At 44.8% G+C, this 20346-nt stretch overlaps 2 protein-coding genes across 2 annotated transcripts in view; both read left to right on the plus strand.

Moving 5' to 3' along the window:
* LOC115189213 (unconventional myosin-XV-like) overlaps positions 1 to 7439 on the plus strand; it is a gene marked incomplete at its 5' end in the record, with an annotated part of 9061 nt that extends 1622 nt beyond the window's left edge. Inside the window, 4 exons of the mRNA XM_029747881.1 lie at positions 5761 to 5833; positions 6081 to 6154; positions 6262 to 6344; positions 7301 to 7439. Coding sequence (XP_029603741.1) covers positions 5761 to 5833; positions 6081 to 6154; positions 6262 to 6344; positions 7301 to 7439 — 369 coding nt within the window. The remainder of the gene's footprint in view (positions 1 to 5760; positions 5834 to 6080; positions 6155 to 6261; positions 6345 to 7300) is intronic.
* Positions 7440 to 9853: 2414 nt separating this feature from the next.
* Positions 9854 to 19141, plus strand: LOC115189214 (unconventional myosin-XV-like). Its single transcript, XM_029747882.1, has 9 exons — positions 9854 to 10047; positions 10734 to 10811; positions 11746 to 11842; positions 12297 to 12457; positions 15194 to 15327; positions 15701 to 15834; positions 16318 to 16451; positions 18408 to 18542; positions 18829 to 19141. Exons 1-9 carry the CDS (start codon positions 10027 to 10029, stop codon positions 18928 to 18930), a joined length of 996 nt encoding a protein of 331 aa, XP_029603742.1. The 5' UTR covers positions 9854 to 10026; the 3' UTR covers positions 18931 to 19141.
* Positions 19142 to 20346: the final 1205 nt, after the last annotated feature.

Below are 20346 nucleotides of genomic sequence, written 5' to 3' on the forward strand. Positions count from 1 at the left end.
CTTTATAACATATTATAACACATTATAACACATTATAACACATTATAATACATTATAACATTTTATAACACTTTATAACACATTAAAATACATTATAATACATTATAACACATTATAACACATTATAACACTTTATAACACATTATAACACATTATAACACATTATAACACATCATAACACATTATAACACATTATAACACATCAAGTCCTCAATGACAACACATTATAACACATTATAACACATCAAGTTCTCCAAGGAAACACATTATAACACATTATAACACTTTATAATACATTATAACACATCAGGTTCTCCAAGGTAACACTTTATAACACTTTATAACACTTTATAACACATTATAACACATTATAACACATTATAACACATCAAGTTCTCCAAGGTAACACATTATAACACATTATAAGACTTTATAATACATTATAACACATCAGGTTCTCCAAGGTAACACTTTATAACACATTATAACACATTATAACACATTATAACACTTTATAACACATTATAACACATTATAACACATCAAGTTCTCCAAGGTAACACATTATAACACATTATAAGACTTTATAATACATTATAACACATCAGGTTCTCCAAGGTAACACATTATAACACATTATAACACTTTATAATACATTATAACACATCAGGTTCTCCAAGGTAACACTTTATAACACTTTATAACACATTATAACACATTATAACACATTATAACACTTTATAATACATTATAACACCAACTTCTCAAAGGTAACACATTATAACACATTATAATACATTATAACACATCAAGTTCTCCAAGGTAACACATAAAACATTATAACACATTATAACACATTACATTTTCCAAGGTGACCAGATACCACTCTTATCTATAAATATATTTGGGTGGATACATTTATAGCAATTTATAATGTACTTTATAGCACATTATAACACCTTCCCTAAATGTTATATTATACGTCTCATAAGCCTTAAGTAGTGTCTGAATCTCTGATAGTGTTCCATTATACCTCCCTCCTCCAGTCTCTACTGTCTGAATCTCTGATAGTGTTCCATTATATCTCCCTCCTCCAGTCTCCACTGTCTGAATCTCTGATAGTGTTCCATTATATCTTCTCCCTCCAGTCTCCTCTGTCTGAATCTCTGATAGTGTTCCATTATATCTCCCTCCTCCAGTCTCCACTGTCTGAATCTCTGATAGTGTTCCATTATATCTCCCTCCTCCAGTCTCCACTGTCTGAATCTCTGATAGTGTTCCATTATATCTCCCTCCTCCAGTCTCCACTGTCTGAATCTCTGATAGTGTTCCATTATATCCCCTCCAGTCTCCACTGTCTGAATCTCTGATAGTGTTCCATTATATCTCCCTCCTCCAGTCTCCACTGTCTGAATCTCTGATAGTGTTCCATTATATCTCCCTCCAGTCTCCACTGTCTGAATCTCTGATAGTGTTCCATTATATCCCCTCCAGTCTCCACTGTCTGAATCTCTGATAGTGTTCCATTATATCTCCCCCCTCCAGTCTCCTCTGTCTGAATCTCTGATAGTGTTCCATAATATCTCCCTCCAGTCTCCACTGTCTGAATCTCTGATAGTGTTCCATTATATCTCCCCCCTCCAGTCTCCACTGTCTGAATCTCTGATAGTGTTCCATTATATCTCCCTCCTCCAGTCTCCACTGTCTGAATCTCTGATAGTGTTCCATTATATCTCCCTCCAGTCTCCACTGTCTGAATCTCTGATAGTGTTCCATTATATCTCCCTCCAGTCTCCACTGTCTGAATCTCTGATAGTGTTCCATTATATCTCCCTCCAGTCTCCACTGTCTGAATCTCTGATAGTGTTCCATTATATCTCCCTCCTCCAGTCTCCACTGTCTGAATCTCTGATAGTGTTCCATTATATCTCCCCCCTCCAGTCTCCACTGTCTGAATCTCTGATAGTGTTCCATTATATCTCCCTCCAGTCTCCTCTGTCTGAATCTCTGATAGTGTTCCATTATATCTCCCTCCTCCAGTCTCCACTGTCTGAATCTCTGATAGTGTTCCATTATATCTCCCTCCAGTCTCCACTGTCTGAATCTCTGATAGTGTTCCATTATATCTCCCTCCTCCAGTCTCCACTGTCTGAATCTCTGATAGTGTCCATATATCTCCCTCCTCCAGTCTCCACTGTCTGAATCTCTGATAGTGTTCCATTATATCCCCCTCCAGTCTCCACTGTCTGAATCTCTGATAGTGTTCCATTATATCTCCTCCCTCCAGTCTCCACTGTCTGAATCTCTGATAGTGTTCCATTATATCTCCCTCCAGTCTCCACTGTCTGAATCTCTGATAGTGTTCCATTATATCTCCCTCCAGTCTCCACTGTCTGAATCTCTGATAGTGTTCCATTATATCTCCCTCCAGTCTCCACTGTCTGAATCTCTGATAGTGTTCCATTATATCTCCCCCCTCCAGTCTCCACTGTCTGAATCTCTGATAGTGTTCCATTATATCTCCTCCCTCCAGTCTCCACTGTCTGAATCTCTGAAAGTGTTCCATTATATCTCCCTCCAGTCTCCACTGTCTGAATCTCTGATAGTGTTCCATTATATCTCCCTCCTCCAGTCTCCACTGTCTGAATCTCTGATAGTGTTCCATTATATCCCCCTCCAGTCTCCACTGTCTGAATCTCTGATAGTGTTCCATTATATCTCCTCCCTCCAGTCTCCACTGTCTGAATCTCTGATAGTGTTCCATTATATCTCCCCTCCAGTCTCCACTGTCTGAATCTCTGATAGTGTTCCATTATATCTCCCTCCAGTCTCCACTGTCTGAATCTCTGATAGTGTTCCATTATATCTCCCCCCTCCAGTCTCCACTGTCTGAATCTCTGATAGTGTTCCATTATATCTCCTCCCTCCAGTCTCCACTGTCTGAATCTCTGATAGTGTTCCATTATATCTCCCTCCAGTCTCCACTGTCTGAATCTCTGATAGTGTTCCATTATATCTCCCCCCTCCAGTCTCCACTGTCTGAATCTCTGATAGTGTTCCATTATATCTCCTCCCTCCAGTCTCCACTGTCTGAATCTCTGATAGTGTTCCATTATATCTCCCCCCTCCAGTCTCCACTGTCTGAATCTCTGATAGTGTTCCATTATATCTCCCCCCTCCAGTCTCCACTGTCTGAATCTCTGATAGTGTTCCATTATATCTCCTCCCTCCAGTCTCCACTGTCTGAATCTCTGATAGTGTTCCATTATATCTCCCTCCAGTCTCCACTGTCTGAATCTCTGATAGTGTTCCATTATATCTCCCTCCTCCAGTCTCCACTGTCTGAATCTCTGATAGTGTTCCATTATATCCCCCTCCAGTCTCCACTGTCTGAATCTCTGATAGTGTTCCATTATATCTCCTCCCTCCAGTCTCCACTGTCTGAATCTCTGATAGTGTTCCATTATATCTCCCTCCAGTCTCCACTGTCTGAATCTCTGATAGTGTTCCATTATATCTCCCTCCAGTCTCCACTGTCTGAATCTCTGATAGTGTTCCATTATATCTCCCCCCTCCAGTCTCCACTGTCTGAATCTCTGATAGTGTTCCATTATATCTCCTCCCTCCAGTCTCCACTGTCTGAATCTCTGATAGTGTTCCATTATATCTTCTCCCTCCAGTCTCCTCTGTCTGAATCTCTGATAGTGTTCCATTATATCTCCCTCCTCCAGTCTCCACTGTCTGAATCTCTGATAGTGTTCCATTATATCTCCCTCCTCCAGTCTCCACTGTCTGAATCTCTGATAGTGTTCCATTATATCTCCCTCCTCCAGTCTCCACTGTCTGAATCTCTGATAGTGTTCCATTATATCCCCTCCAGTCTCCACTGTCTGAATCTCTGATAGTGTTCCATTATATCTCCCTCCTCCAGTCTCCACTGTCTGAATCTCTGATAGTGTTCCATTATATCTCCCTCCAGTCTCCACTGTCTGAATCTCTGATAGTGTTCCATTATATCCCCTCCAGTCTCCACTGTCTGAATCTCTGATAGTGTTCCATTATATCTCCCCCCTCCAGTCTCCTCTGTCTGAATCTCTGATAGTGTTCCATAATATCTCCCTCCAGTCTCCACTGTCTGAATCTCTGATAGTGTTCCATTATATCTCCCCCCTCCAGTCTCCACTGTCTGAATCTCTGATAGTGTTCCATTATATCTCCCTCCTCCAGTCTCCACTGTCTGAATCTCTGATAGTGTTCCATTATATCTCCCTCCAGTCTCCACTGTCTGAATCTCTGATAGTGTTCCATTATATCTCCCTCCAGTCTCCACTGTCTGAATCTCTGATAGTGTTCCATTATATCTCCCTCCAGTCTCCACTGTCTGAATCTCTGATAGTGTTCCATTATATCTCCCTCCTCCAGTCTCCACTGTCTGAATCTCTGATAGTGTTCCATTATATCTCCCCCCTCCAGTCTCCACTGTCTGAATCTCTGATAGTGTTCCATTATATCTCCCTCCAGTCTCCTCTGTCTGAATCTCTGATAGTGTTCCATTATATCTCCCTCCTCCAGTCTCCACTGTCTGAATCTCTGATAGTGTTCCATTATATCTCCCTCCAGTCTCCACTGTCTGAATCTCTGATAGTGTTCCATTATATCTCCCTCCAGTCTCCACTGTCTTAATCTCTGATAGTGTTCCATTATATCTCCCTCCTCCAGTCTCCACTGTCTGAATCTCTGATAGTGTTCCATTATATCCCCCTCCAGTCTCCACTGTCTGAATCTCTGATAGTGTTCCATTATATCTCCTCCCTCCAGTCTCCACTGTCTGAATCTCTGATAGTGTTCCATTATATCTCCCTCCAGTCTCCACTGTCTGAATCTCTGATAGTGTTCCATTATATCTCCCTCCAGTCTCCACTGTCTGAATCTCTGATAGTGTTCCATTATATCTCCCTCCAGTCTCCACTGTCTGAATCTCTGATAGTGTTCCATTATATCTCCCCCCTCCAGTCTCCACTGTCTGAATCTCTGATAGTGTTCCATTATATCTCCTCCCTCCAGTCTCCACTGTCTGAATCTCTGATAGTGTTCCATTATATCTCCCTCCAGTCTCCACTGTCTGAATCTCTGATAGTGTTCCATTATATCTCCCTCCTCCAGTCTCCACTGTCTGAATCTCTGATAGTGTTCCATTATATCCCCCTCCAGTCTCCACTGTCTGAATCTCTGATAGTGTTCCATTATATCTCCTCCCTCCAGTCTCCACTGTCTGAATCTCTGATAGTGTTCCATTATATCTCCCTCCAGTCTCCACTGTCTGAATCTCTGATAGTGTTCCATTATATCTCCCTCCAGTCTCCACTGTCTGAATCTCTGATAGTGTTCCATTATATCTCCCCCCTCCAGTCTCCACTGTCTGAATCTCTGATAGTGTTCCATTATATCTCCTCCCTCCAGTCTCCACTGTCTGAATCTCTGATAGTGTTCCATTATATCTCCCTCCAGTCTCCACTGTCTGAATCTCTGATAGTGTTCCATTATATCTCCCCCCTCCAGTCTCCACTGTCTGAATCTCTGATAGTGTTCCATTATATCTCCTCCCTCCAGTCTCCACTGTCTGAATCTCTGATAGTGTTCCATTATATCTCCCCCCTCCAGTCTCCACTGTCTGAATCTCTGATAGTGTTCCATTATATCTCCCCCCTCCAGTCTCCACTGTCTGAATCTCTGATAGTGTTCCATTATATCTCCCTCCAGTCTCCACTGTCTGAATCTCTGATAGTGTTCACTGATCCTGCTATGAACAGAGTGGCTACAGACATCTTCCTATGTAAGTTATATGTCACGCTATGTCATGCTATGAACATAGTGGCTACAGACATCTTCCTATGTAAGTTATATGTCACGCTATGTCATGCTATGCCCGTGCTTTGACACGCTATGCTCATGCTATGTCATTTTAATGCCTTTAATGCCATGTCATTTCATGTCATTGGCCGTTACGTTAAAGTCATGTTATGTCATGTCCTACTATGTCCTGCTATGTCATGGTATGTCCTGCTATGTCATGTTCATAGCGGTGATGCGTTTTATGGGAGACCACCCGCTGAAGGGACTGACAGAACAGGAAGTAGTCAACACCTTCCTGAAGGTAATGCCCCGCCATTAAAAGTTGGTGGTTTTTGTGTGATATGTTTCCGACGTCTGTTTCCGAGGTCTGTGTGATGTGTGTGTTTGTCTCTCTCTCTCTCTCTCTAGCTGATTGGACAGTTTGGTCTGATGAAGGATGAAGCCTACTGTCAAATCCTCAAACAGATTACAGGAAACACCAGTTCTAAACCGTAAGATCCTAACCTCTAACCTCTAACCCCTAACCCCTAACCTCTAACCTCTAACCCCTAACCTCTAACCCCTAACCCCTAACCTCTAACCCCTAACCCCTAACCTCTAACCCCTAACCCCTGATCTCTAACCCCTAACCCCTAACCCCTAACCTCTAACCCCTAACCCCTAACCCCTAACCTCTAACCTCTAACCCCTAACCCCTAACCTCTAACCCCTAACCCCTAACCCTAAACTCTAACCTTTAACCCCTAACCTCTAACCCCTAACCTCTAACCCCTAACCCCTAACCTCTAGCTCTAACCTCTAACCTCTAACCCCTAACCCCTAACCTCTAACCCCTAACCCCTAACCTCTAACCCTAACCTCTAACCTCTAACCCCTAATCTCTAACCCCTAATCTCTAACCTCTAACCTCTAACCCCTAACCTCTAACCTCTAACCCCTAACCCCTAACCCCTAACTCCTAACCCCTAACCCCTAACCTCTAACCTCTAACCCTAACCTCTAACCCCTAACCTCTAACCTCTAACCCCTAACCCCTAACCTCTAACCCCTAACATCCTAACCTCTTACCCCTAACCCCTAACATCCTAACCTCTTACCCCTAACCCCTAACCCCTAACCTCTAACCCCTAACCCCTAACCCCTAACCTCTAACCTCTAACCCCTAACATCCTAACCCCTAACTCTAACATCTAACCCCTAACCCCTAACCTCTAACCTCTAACCCCTAACCTCTAACCTCTAAACCCTAACATCCTAACCCCTAACCCCTAACCTCTAACCCCTAACCTCTAACCCCTAACCCCTAACCTCTAACCCCTAACATCCTAACCCCTAACTCTAACATCTAACCTCTAACCCCTAACCCCTAACCCCTAACCCCTAACCCCTAACCTCTAACCTCTAACCTCTAACCCCTAACCCCTAACCCCTAACCCCTAACCTTTAGGGACAGCTGTCAGCGTGGTTGGAGGTTGCTTTACATTCTGACTGCGTTCCATCGCTGCTCTGAGGTCCTGAAGCCCTTCCTGTTAAAGTTCCTCCAGGACGCCAGCCGCAGCCAGGGAGTAGTGTTCCAGGGTAGGTGACTTCCTGTTAAAGTTCCTCCAGGACGCCAGCAGCAGCCAGGGACCGCTGTTCCAGGGTAGGTGACTTCCTGTTCCAGGGTAGGTGACTTCCTGTTTCAGGGTAGGTGACTTCCTTTTTCAGGGTAGGTGACTTCCTGGTTCAGGGTAGGGGACTTCCTGTTTCAGGGTAGGTGACTTCCTGGTTCAGGGTAGGTGACTTCCTGTTAAAGTTCCTCCAGGACGCCAGCCGCAGCCAGGGACCGCTGTTCCAGGGTAGGTGACTTCCTGTTAAAGTTCCTCCAGGACGCCAGCCGCAGCCAGGGAGTAGTGTTCCAGGGTAGGTGACTTCCTGTTAAAGTTCCTCCAGGACGCCAGCCGCAGCCAGGGACCGCTGTTCCAGGGTAGGTGACTTCCTGTTCCAGGGTAGGTAACTTCCTGTTTCAGGGTAGGTGACTTCCTGTTTCAGGGTAGGTGACTTCCTGGTTCAGGGTAGGGGACTTCCTGTTTCAGGGTAGGTGACTTCCTGGTTCAGGGTAGGTGACTTCCTGTTCCAGGGTAGGTGACTTCCTGTTTCAGGGTAGGATTCTTCCTGTTTCAGGGTAGGTAACTTCCTGTTCCAGGGTAGGTGACTTCCTGTTCCAGGGTAGGTGATCTTCCTGTTAAAGTTCCTCCAGGACGCCAGCCGCAGCCAGGGACCGCTGTTTCAGGGTAGGTAACTTCCTGTTAAAGTTCCTCCAGGACACCAGCCGCAGCCAGAGACCGCTGTTTCAGGGTAGGTGTCTTCCTGTTCCAGGGTAGGTGTCTTCCTGTTTCAGGGTAGGTGACTTCCTGTTTCAGGGTAGGTGTCTTCCTGTTCCATGGAAGGTGACTTCCTGTTTCAGGGTAGGTGACTTCCTGTTTCAGGGTAGGTGACTTCCTGTTAAAGTTCCTCCAGGACACCAGCCGCAGCCAGGGACCACTGTTCCAGGGTAGGTGACTTCCTGTTTCAGGGTAGGTGACTTCCTGTTTCAGGGTAGGTGCCTTCCTGTTTCAGGGTAGGTGACTTCCTGTTAAAGTTCCTACGGGACGCCAGCCGCAGCCAGGGACCGCTGTTTCAGGGTAGGTGGTCTTCCTGTTAAAGTTCCTCCATGACACCAGCCGCAGCCAGGGACCGCTGTTCCAGGGTAGGTGACTTCCTGTTCCAGGGTAAGTGACTTCCTGGTTCAGGGTAGGTGACTTCCTGTTTCAGGGTAGGTGACTTCCTGTTAAAGTTCCTACAGGACGCCAGCCGCAGCCAGGGACCACTGTTTCAGGGTAGGTGACTTCCTGGTTCAGGGTAGGTGACTTCCTGTTAAAGTTCCTACAGGACCCCAGCAGTAGCCAGAGACCGCTGTTTCAGGGTAGGTGTCTTCCTGTTTCAGGGTAGGTGTCTTCCTGTTCCAGGGTAGGTGACTTCCTGTTAAAGTTCCTACAGGACGCCAGCCGCAGCCAGGGACCACTGTTTCAGGGTAGGTGACTTCCTGTTTCAGGGTAAGTGTCTTCCTGTTTCAGGGTAGGTGACTTCCTGTTTCAGGGTATGTGTCTTCCTGTTCCAGGGTAGGTGTCTTCCTGTTCCAGGGTAGGTGACTTCCTGTTAAAGTTCCTACAGGACGCCAGCCGCAGCCAGGGACCACTGTTTCAGGGTAGGTAACTTCCTGTTTCAGGGTAGGTGACTTCCTGTTAAAGTTCCTCCAGGACGCCAGCCGCAGCCAGGGACCGCTGTTTCAGGGTAGGTGACTTCCTGTTCCAGGGTAGGTGTTTTCTGTTAAAGTTCCTCCAGGACGCCAGCCGCAGCCAGGGACCGCTGGTTCAGGGTAGGTGTCTTCCTGTTCCAGGGTAGGTGACTTCCTGTTTCAGGGAAGGTATCCTCCTGTTTCGGGGTAGGTAACTTCCTGTTTCAGGGTAGGTGACTTCCTGTTTCGGGGTAGGTGACTTCCTGTTTCAGGGTAGGTGGTCTTCCTTTTAAAGTTCCTCCAGGACGCCAGCCGCAGCCAGGGACCGCTGGTTCAGGGTAGGTAACTTCCTGTTAAAGTTCCTCCAGGACACCAGCCGCAGCCAGGGACCACTGTTCCAGGGTAGGTGATTCCTGTTTCAGGGTAGGTGACTTCCTGTTTCAGGGTAGGTGACTTCCTGGTTCAGGGTAGGTGACTTCCTGTTAAAGTTCCTACAGGACCCCAGCCGCAGCCAGAGACCGCTGTTTCAGGGTAGGTGTCTTCCTGTTCCAGGGTAGGTGTCTTCCTGTTCCAGGGTAGGTGACTTCCTGTTTCAGGGTAGGTGACTTCCTGTTTCAGGGTTGGTGACTTCCTGTTTCAGGGTTGGTGACTTCCTGTTTCAGGGTAGGTGACTTCCTGTTTCAGGGTAGGTCTCTTCCTGGGTTCTGTGTATTGTTACCGTGTTCTCCGTAGGTAATGTTCCTGTGTATTATTATCATGTATTATCTAGGTAAGGGTTCTGTGTATTGTTATTGTGTTCTCCGTAGGTAAGGGTTCTGTGTATTGTTACCGTGTTCTCCGTAGGTATAGCCAGGGCGTGTGAGCAGAACCTAAGGAAGACCTTTCGGTACGGAGGACGCGTCGTTCCTCCCAGCAGCATGGAACTCAAAGCTACGGTGGTTCGTAGCGACCTCTCACACTGTCTAACCCCTGACCTCTACTGTCTAACCCCTGACCTCTACTGTCTAACCCCTGACCTCTACTGTCTAACCCCTGACCTCTACTGTCTAACCCCTGACCTCTACTGTCAAACCTCTGACCTCTACTGTGTAACCCCTGACCTCTACTGTCTAACCCCTGACCTCTACTGTCTAACCCCTGACCTCTACTGTCTAACCCCTGACCTCTACTGTCTAGCCCCTGACCTCTACTGTCTAACCCCTGACCTCTACTGTCTAACCCCTGACCTCTAACCTCTAACCCCTGACCTCTACTGTCTATCTCCTGACCTCTACTGTCTAACCCCTGACCTCTACTGTCTAACCCCTGACCTCTACTGTCTAACCCCTGACCTCTACTGTCTAACCCCTGACCTCTACTGTCTATCTCCTGACCTCTACTGTCTAACCCCTGACCTCTACTGTCTAACCCCTGACCTCTACTGTCTATCCCCTGACCTCTACTGTCTAACCCCTGACCTCTACTGTCTAACCCCTGACCTCTACTGTCCCTGACCTCTACTGTCTAATCCCTGACCTCTACTGTCTAACCCCTGACCTCTACTGTCCCTGACCTCTACTGTCTAATCCCTGACCTCTACTGTCTAACCCCTGACCTCTACTGTCTAACCTTTGACCTCTAACAGGCAGGGAGGAGCTCCAAGAGACAACTGTTCCTGTTCCCAGGAGGCATCAAACGGCACCTGAAGATCAAGACCTGCTCTGTGAGTCTCCTAGACTGTCCCCTTCTGTCTCTGTCTGTCCCCTTCTGTCTCTGTCTGTCCCCTTCTGTCTCTGTCTGTCCCCTTCTGTCTCTGTGAGTCTCTGAGTCTGTCCCCTTCTGTCTCTGAGTCTCCTAGAATGACTCTGATCATGTTCTGTTGTGTGTATCTCTCTCTCTCTCTCTCTGTGTATTACAGTGGGCTCTGATCATGTCCTGCTGTGTGTGTCTCTCTCTGTGTATTACAGTGGGTCCTGTTCTGTGTATCTCTCTCTGTGTATTACAGTCGCCTGTTCTGTGTATCTCTCTCTGTGTATTACAGTGGGTTCTGTTCTGTGTATCTCTCTCTGTGTATTACAGTGGGATCTGTTCTGTGTATCTCTCTGTGTATTACAGTGGGATCTGATCATGTCCTGTTCTGTGTATCTCTCTCTGTGTATTACAGTGGGATCTGTTCTGTGTATCTCTCTCTGTGTATTACGGTGGGTCCTGTTCTGTGTATCTCTCTCTGTGTATTACAGTGGGATTTGATCATGTCCTGTTCTGTGTATCTCTCTCTGTGTATTACAGTGGGATCTGTTCTGTGTATCTCTCTGTGTATTACAGTGGGCTCTGATCATGTTCTGTTGTGTGTATCTCTCTCTGTGTATTACAGTGGGCTCTGATCATGTCCTGTTCTGTGTATCTCTCTCTGTGTATTACAGTGGGATCTGTTCTGTGTATCTCTCTCTGTGTATTACAGTGGGTTCTGTTCTGTGTATCTCTCTCTGTGTATTACAGTGGGTTCTGTTGTGTGTATCTCTCTCTGTGTATTACAGTGGGCTCTGATCATGTCCTGTTCTGTGTATCTCTCTCTGTGTATTACGGTGGGTTCTGTTCTGTGTATCTCTCTCTGTGTATTACGGTGGGCTCTGATCATGTGTCCTCCTGTGCTGCAGGTGGCGCTGGACGTGATCGAGGAGCTGTGTTATGAGATGGGCCTACACAGACTGGAGGCTGTTGACGAATATGCTGTCTTCCTGGTCACGGAGAGAGGTGTATACACACACACACACACACACACAGACACACACACACACAGACACACAGACACACACACACACACACAGACACACAGACACACAGAAACACACACACAGACAGACACACAGACGCACACGCACACGCTCACTCTCACGCACACACACACACACACACGCTCACTCTCACGCACACACACACACACACAGACACACACACAGACACAGACACACACACACACACACACAGACACACAGACACACACACGCACACGCTCACTCTCTCACACACACACACACACGCACACGCTCACTCTCACACACACACTCACACTCACACTCACACTCACACTCACACACACACCACATTGTCAGACTGTTAATTTTACTGTCTGTCTGTCTGTCTGTCTGTCTGTCTGTCTGTCTGTCTGTCTGTCTGTCTGTCTGTCTGTCTGTCCGTCCGTCTGCAGGTCAGAATGTCCGTCCCCTCAATAAGAGGGAGTACATCCTGGACATTGCTACGGAGGTGGAGCCAGTGGACAGTGACTACAGCCTGTGGTTCAGGAGGGTCGTCTGGACTCAGACGCTCAAATTTGACAACGAGCTCTGTGTCACCATGCATTATAACCAGGTATAACACTATGATGCATTATAACCAGGTATAACAACACAATGATGCATTATAACCAGGTATAATAACCAGCTCTGCCTTACGATGCATTATAACCAGGTATAACAACACGATGATGCATTATAACAAGGTATAACAACACGATGATGCATTATAACCAGGTATAACAACACGATGATGCATTATAACCAGGTATAACAACACAATGATGCTTTATAACCAGGTATAACAACACGATGATGCATTATATCCAGGTATAACAACCAGCTCTGCCTTATGATGCATTATAACCAGGTATAACAACACGATGATGCATTATAACCAGGTATAACAACACTATGATGCATTATAACCAGGTATAACAAGATGATGATGCATTATATCCATGTATAACAATGCTATGATGCATTATAACCAGGTATAACAATTCGATGATGCATTATAACCAGGTATAACAACACGATGATGCATTATAACCAGGTATAACAACACGATGATGCATTATAACCAGGTATAAAAAGATGATGATGCATTATAACCAGGTATAACAAGATGATGATGCATTATATCCAGGTATAACATCACAATGATGCATTATAACCAGGTATAACAACACTGATGAAATATAACCAGATATAACAACACTATGATGCACTATAACCAGGTATAACACGATGATGCACTATAACCAGGTATAACAACACTATGATGCATTATAACCAGGTATAACAACGCTATGATGAAATATAACCAGATATAACAACACTATGATGCATTATAACCAGGTATAGCAACACTATGATGCATTATAACCAGGTATAACAACACTATGATGCATTATAACCAGGTATAACAACATGATGAATTACAACCAGGTATAACAACACTATGATGCATCATAACCAGGTGTAACAACATGATGAATTACAACCAGGTATAACAGCACTATGATGCATTATAACCAGGTATAACAACACTATGATGCATTATAACCAGGTATAACAACACTGATGAAATATAACCAGATATAACAACACTATGATGCAATATAACCAGGTATAACACGATGATGCACTATAACCAGGTATAACAACACTATGATGCATTATAACCAGGTATAACAACACTATGATGAAATTTTACCAGATATAAGAACACTATGATGCATTATAACCAGGTATAACAACACTGATGAAATATAACCAGATATAACAACACTATGATGCACTATAACCAGGTATAACACGATGATGCACTATAACCAGGTATAACAACACTATGATGCATTATAACCAGGTATAACAACACTATGATGCATTATAACCAGGTATAACAACACTGATGAAATATAACCAGATATAACAACACTATGATGCACTATAACCAGGTATAACACGATGATGCACTATAACCAGGTATAGCAACACTATGATCCATTATAACCAGGTATAACAACACTGATGAAATATAACCAGATATAACAACACTATGATGCATTATAACCAGGTATAGCAACACTATGATGCATTATAACCAGGTATAACAACACTATGATGCATTATAACCAGGTATAGCAACACTATGATGCATTATAACCAGGTATAACAACACTATGATGCATTATAACCAGGTATAACAACATGATGAATTACAACCAGGTATAACAACACGATGATGCATTATAACCAGGTATAACAACATGATGAATTACAACCAGGTATAACAACACTATGATGCATCATAACCAGGTATAACAACATGATGAATTACAACCAGGTATAACAGCACTATGATGCATTATAACCAGGTATAACAACACTATGATGCATTATAACCAGGTATAACAACACTATGATGCATTATAACCAGGTATAACAACACTGATGAAATATAACCAGATATAACAACACTATGATGCACTATAACCAGGTATAACACGATGATGCACTATAACCAGGTATAACAACACTATGATGCATTATAACCAGGTATAACAACACTATGATGAAATTTTACCAGATATAGCAACACTATGATGCATTATAACCAGGTATAGCAACACTATGATGCATTATATCCAGGTATAAAAACACTATGATGCATTATAACCAGGTATAACAACATGATGAATTACAACCAGGTATAACAACACTAAGATGCATCATAACCAGGTATAACAACATGATAAATTACAACCAGGTATAACAGCACTATGATGCATTATAACAAGGTATAACAACACTATGATGCATTATAACCAGGTATAACAGCCCTATTATGCATTATAACCAGGTATAACAACACGATGATGCATTATAACCAGGTATAACAACACAATGATGCATTATAACCAGGTATAACAACATGATGATGCATTATAACCAGGTATAACAACACGATGATGCATTATAACCAGGTATAACAACACGATGATGCACTATAACCAGGTATAACAACACTATGATGCATTATAACCAGGTATAACAACACTATGATGAAATTTTACCAGATATAACAACACTATGATGCATTATAACCAGGTATAGCAACACTATGATGCATTATAACCAGGTATAACAACACGATGATGCATTATAACCAGGTATAACAACACGATGATGCATTATAACCAGGTATAACAACACGATGATGCATTAGAACCAGGTATAACAACACGATGATGCATTGACGACCAGGTGTAACAGTCTGCTCTGCGTTACGACGCATTATAACCAGGTGCTTCCGGACTACCGTAAGGGCCTGATGAACACGCTGCCCGGAGGGAAAGTCTCTGAGCAGCAGTTCCTCCAGATCTCTAAGCTGTCGGCTCTGCAGCACAGAGCCAAGGACATCAGGTTCACGCCCAGCATGTAAGAACACACACCGCAGTGCATTATGGGGGGGGGTTGCTGGGTGCAGTGCGTTATGGGGGGGTTGCTGGGTACAGTGCATTATGGGGGGGTTGCTGGGTACAGTGCATTATGGGGGGGTTGCTGGGTGCAGTGCATTATGGGGTTGCTGGGTGCAGTGCATTATGGGGAGGTGGTTGTGCAGTGCATTATGGGGAGGTGGTTGTGCAGTGCATTATGGGGGAGGTGGTGTCATCTCTCCATCATGTCAATGAATGTAAAAACCCTTGAACTGAGAAACATTTATAAATATATTTTATTTATTTAGTTGTTGTCCTTTTGTCTCGCCAGCCATGAGTTTATTTATTTATTTGTTGTCCTTTTGTCTCCCCAGCCATGAGTTGTCGGAGTACATCCCCTCCCTTCTGTTCGGGAAGCAGCCCCCCCAGGCGTGGGTCACCATGGTAACGCAGCACATGCAGCAGGTCCAGACCCTCAACCCGCACCAGGCCAAAGCTCAGTTCCTGGGTACACACACACTAACACACACACACTAACACACACACACACACACTAACACACACACACACACACACACTAACACACACACTAACACACACACTAACACACACACACACACACACACACACACACACACACACACACACACACACTAACACACACACACACACTAACACACACACACACACTAACACACACACACTAACACACACACACTAACACACACACTAACACACACACTAACACACTAACACACACACACTAACACACACACACTAACACACACACACTAACACACACAACACACATTTAATACATATACAAAAGTATGTGGACGCCCCTTCAAATTAGTGGATTTGACTATGTGTGTGTGTGTGTGTGTGTGTGTGTGTGTGTGTGTGTGTGTGTGTGTGTGTGTGTGTGTGTGTGTCTGTGTGTGTTTGTGTGTTTGTGTGTGTGTGTGTCTGACTGTGCCCCTCCCTCCCCCAGGTCTGGTCAGTTCGTTCCCCATGTTTGGCTCCTCGTTCTTCTTCGTCCAGTCCAGCAGCAGCGGCTCCATCTTCGCTCCCTGTATCCTGGCTGTTAATCCACTTGGACTGAACTTCCTCAACAAGGACACTCACGTAAGGGCCCCACCCCCATACCGCTCACTAAGTACCGCCCACTTCCCACTTTGCTCACTAAGTCCCGCCCACACTGCCCCACTAAGGCCCGCCCACACTGCTCACTAAGTACCGCCAACTTTGCTCACTAAGCCCCGCCCACTTTGCGCACTAAGCCCCGCCCACAATGCCCCACTAAGGCCCGCCCACACCGCTCACTAAGTACCGCCCATTTTGCTCACTAAGCCCCGCCCACTCTGCTCACTAGCTAGCCCTTTTGTTCCACCCCCACACACACATGCGGTGATCTCACCTGACTTTTAAATGGTGCCTCTAGAGACAAAATCTATCTCATCGTCACTCAATGCCTAGGTTTACCTCCACTGTATTCACATCCTACCATATCCTTGTCTGTACATTATGCCTTGAATCTATTCTACCGCGCCCAGAAATCTGCTCCTTTTACTCTCTGTTCCGAACGAACTAGACGACCAGTTCTGATAGCCTTTAGCCGTACCCTCATCCTACTCCTCCTCTGGTGATGTAGAGGTTAACCCAGGCCCTGCAGCCCCCAGCACCACTCCCATTCCCCAGGCACTCTCATCTGTTGACTTCTGTAGCCGTAAAAGCCTTGATTTCATGCATGTTAACATTAGAAGCCTCCTCCCTAAGTTTGTTTTATTCACTGCTTTAGCACACTCTGCCATCCCTGATGTCCTAGCCGTGTCTGAATTTTGGCTTAGGAAGGTGCTAGGTGACCTAAACTGGGACATGCTTAACACCCCAGCTATCCTAGAATCTAAGCTAGATGCCCTCAATCTCACACAAATGATCAAGGAACCTACCAGGTACAACCCTAAATCCATTACCATGGGCACTTAACCAACTTTCCCTCTAAATACACCTTTGCTGTCTTCAACCAGGATCTCATCGATCACTACCTCATTGCCTGCGTCCGTAATGGGTCAGCGGTCAAACGACCACCCTTCATCACTGTCAAACGCTCCCTAAAACACTTCAGCGAGCAGGCCTTTCTAATCGACCTGGCCCGGGGTATCCTGGAAGGATATTGACCTCGTCCCGTCAGTAGAGGATGCCTGGTTGCTCTTCAAACGTGCTCTCCAATCCAAAATTAAATGTAGAATCTGCTTCCTGTTTCGCAACAAAGCCTCCTTCACTCATGCTGCCAAACATACCCTTTTAAAACTGACTATCCTACCGATCCTTGACTTCGGCGATGTCATTTACAAAATAGCCTCCAACACTCTATTCGGCAAACTGGATGCAGTCTATCACAGTGCCATCCGTTTTGTCACTAAAGCCCCATATACCACCCACCACTGCGACCTGTATGCTCTCGTTGGCTGGCCCTCACTACATATTCGTCGCCAAACCCACTGGCTCCAGGTCATCTATAAGTCTTTGCTAGGTAAAGCCCCGCCTTATCTCAGCTCACTGGTCACCATAGCAACACCCACCCGTAGCACGCGCTCCAGCAGGTATATTTCACTGGTCATCCCCAAAGCCAACACTTCATTTGGCCGCCTTTCCTTCCAGTTCTCTGCTGCCAATGACTGGTTACGAATTGCAAAAATCTCTGAAGCTGGAGACTCATATCTCCCTCACTAACTTTAAGCATCAGCTGTCAGAGCAGCTTAACGATCACTGTACCTGTACACAGCCCATCTGTAAATAGCCCATCCAACTACCTCATCCCCATATTATTACTTACCCTCTTGCTCTTTTGTATGATTGGTCTCTGTGGTGCAGGAGCTGCAGACAGTGGTCCCCCTGGTGCAGGTAATAGTAGTAATTGTATGGTTGGTCCCTGTGGTGCAGGAGCTGCAGACAGTGGTCCCCCTGGTGCAGGTAATAGTAGTAATTGTATGGATGGTCCCTGTGGTGCAGGAGCTGCAGACAGTGGTCCCCCTGGTGCAGGTAATAGAAGTAATTGTATGGTTGGTCCCTGTGGTGCAGGAGCTGCAGACAGTAGTCCCCCTGGCGGAGGTGCATTCTACCCGCACCCACAGACCCTCGGCCGGGACCAGCTACGTAGACCTCACTCTGGGAGATCTGAACACTCAGAGAGTCACACAGATACAGCTGAAACAGGTACACACACACACACACACACACACACACACACACACACACACACACACACACACACACACACACACACACACACACACACACACACACACCTGTACCAACACACACACACATGGACGCATGTATACACACCTACACACACACATTGTAACTATGTCACGTGTGTGTGTGTGTGTGTGTGTGTGTGTGTGTGTGTGTGTGCGTGCGTGCGTGCGTGCGTGCGTGCGTGCGTGCGTGCGTGCGTGTGTGTGTGTGTGTGTGTGTGTGTGTGTGTGTTTGTGTTTAGGGACTGGAGCTATGTCGGGTCATTGCCATGCATGTGGAGAACATGCTGTCTCTCCGGAAGAAGAGATTCACCCTGCCACCCAGCGAGATCACTGTGTTATGAGACACTGTCTGTCTGTCTGTCTGTCTGTCTGTCTGTCTGTCTGTCTGTCTGTCTGTCTGTCTGTCTGTCTGTCTGTCTGTCTGTCTGTCAGCGAGGTCACTGTGATATAAGACACACACTGTAAAACCATAAAACATGTGATTTGTTTACAACCTAAACGTCAATGTTTAAAACATTAAAACATGAATAAAACATTTTGATTTGCTAACAAGGGAAAGTCATTTTTTGCAGTCATTTTCCAACAGGAAACTACATAAAGTGTATCTAGAGGCCATGCTATATATAGTGTAGAGGCCATGCTATATATAGTGTAGAGGCCATGCTATATATATAGTGTAGAGGCCATGCTATATATAGTGTATCTAGTAGCCATGCTATATATAGTGTATCTAGTAGCCATGCTATATATAGTGTATCTAGTAGCCATGCTATATATAGTGTATCTAGTAGCCATGCTATATATAGTGTATCTAGTAGCCATGCTATATATAGTGTATCTAGTAGCCATGCTATATATAGTGTAGAGGCCATGCTATATATAGTGTAGAGGCCATGCTGTATATAGTGTAGAGGCCATGCTATATATAGTGTAGAGGCCATGCTATATATAGTGTAGAGGCCATGCTATATATAGTGTATCTAGTAGCCATGCTATATATAGTGTAGAGCCATGCTATATATAGTGTAGAGGCCATGCTATATATAGTGTAGAGGCCATGCTATATATAGTGTAGAGGCCATGCTATATATAGTGTATCTAGTAGCCATGCTATATATAGTGTATCTAGTAGCCATGCTATATATAGTGTAGAGGCCATGCTATATATAGTGTAGAGGCCATGCTATATATAGTGTAGAGGTCATGCTATATATAGTGTATCTAGTAGCCATGCTATATAGATAGTGTATCTAGTAGCCATGCTATATATAGTGTAGAGGTCATGCTATATATAGTGTATCTAGTAGCCATGCTATATATAGTGTATCTAGTAGCCATGCTATATATAGTGTATCTAGAGGCCATGCTATATATAGTGTATCTAGTAGTCATGCTATATATAGTGTATCTAGTAGCCATGCTATATATAGTGTAGAGGCCATGATATATATAGTGTATCTAGTAGCCATGCTATATATAGTGTAGAGGCCATGCTATATATAGTGTAGAGGTCATGCTATATATAGTGTATCTAGTAGCCATGCTATATATAGTGTATCTAGTAGCCATGCTATATATAGTGTATCTAGAGGCCATGCTATATATAGTGTATCTAGTAGTCATGCTATATATAGTGTATCTAGTAGCCATGCTATATATAGTGTAGAGGCCATGATATATATAGTGTATCTAGTAGCCATGCTATATATAGTGTAGAGGCCATGCTATATATAGTGTATCTAGTAGTCATGCTATAT

This window comes from Salmo trutta, unplaced genomic scaffold (genome assembly GCF_901001165.1).
Source record: "Salmo trutta unplaced genomic scaffold, fSalTru1.1, whole genome shotgun sequence".
Lineage (NCBI taxonomy): Eukaryota > Metazoa > Chordata > Actinopteri > Salmoniformes > Salmonidae > Salmo > Salmo trutta.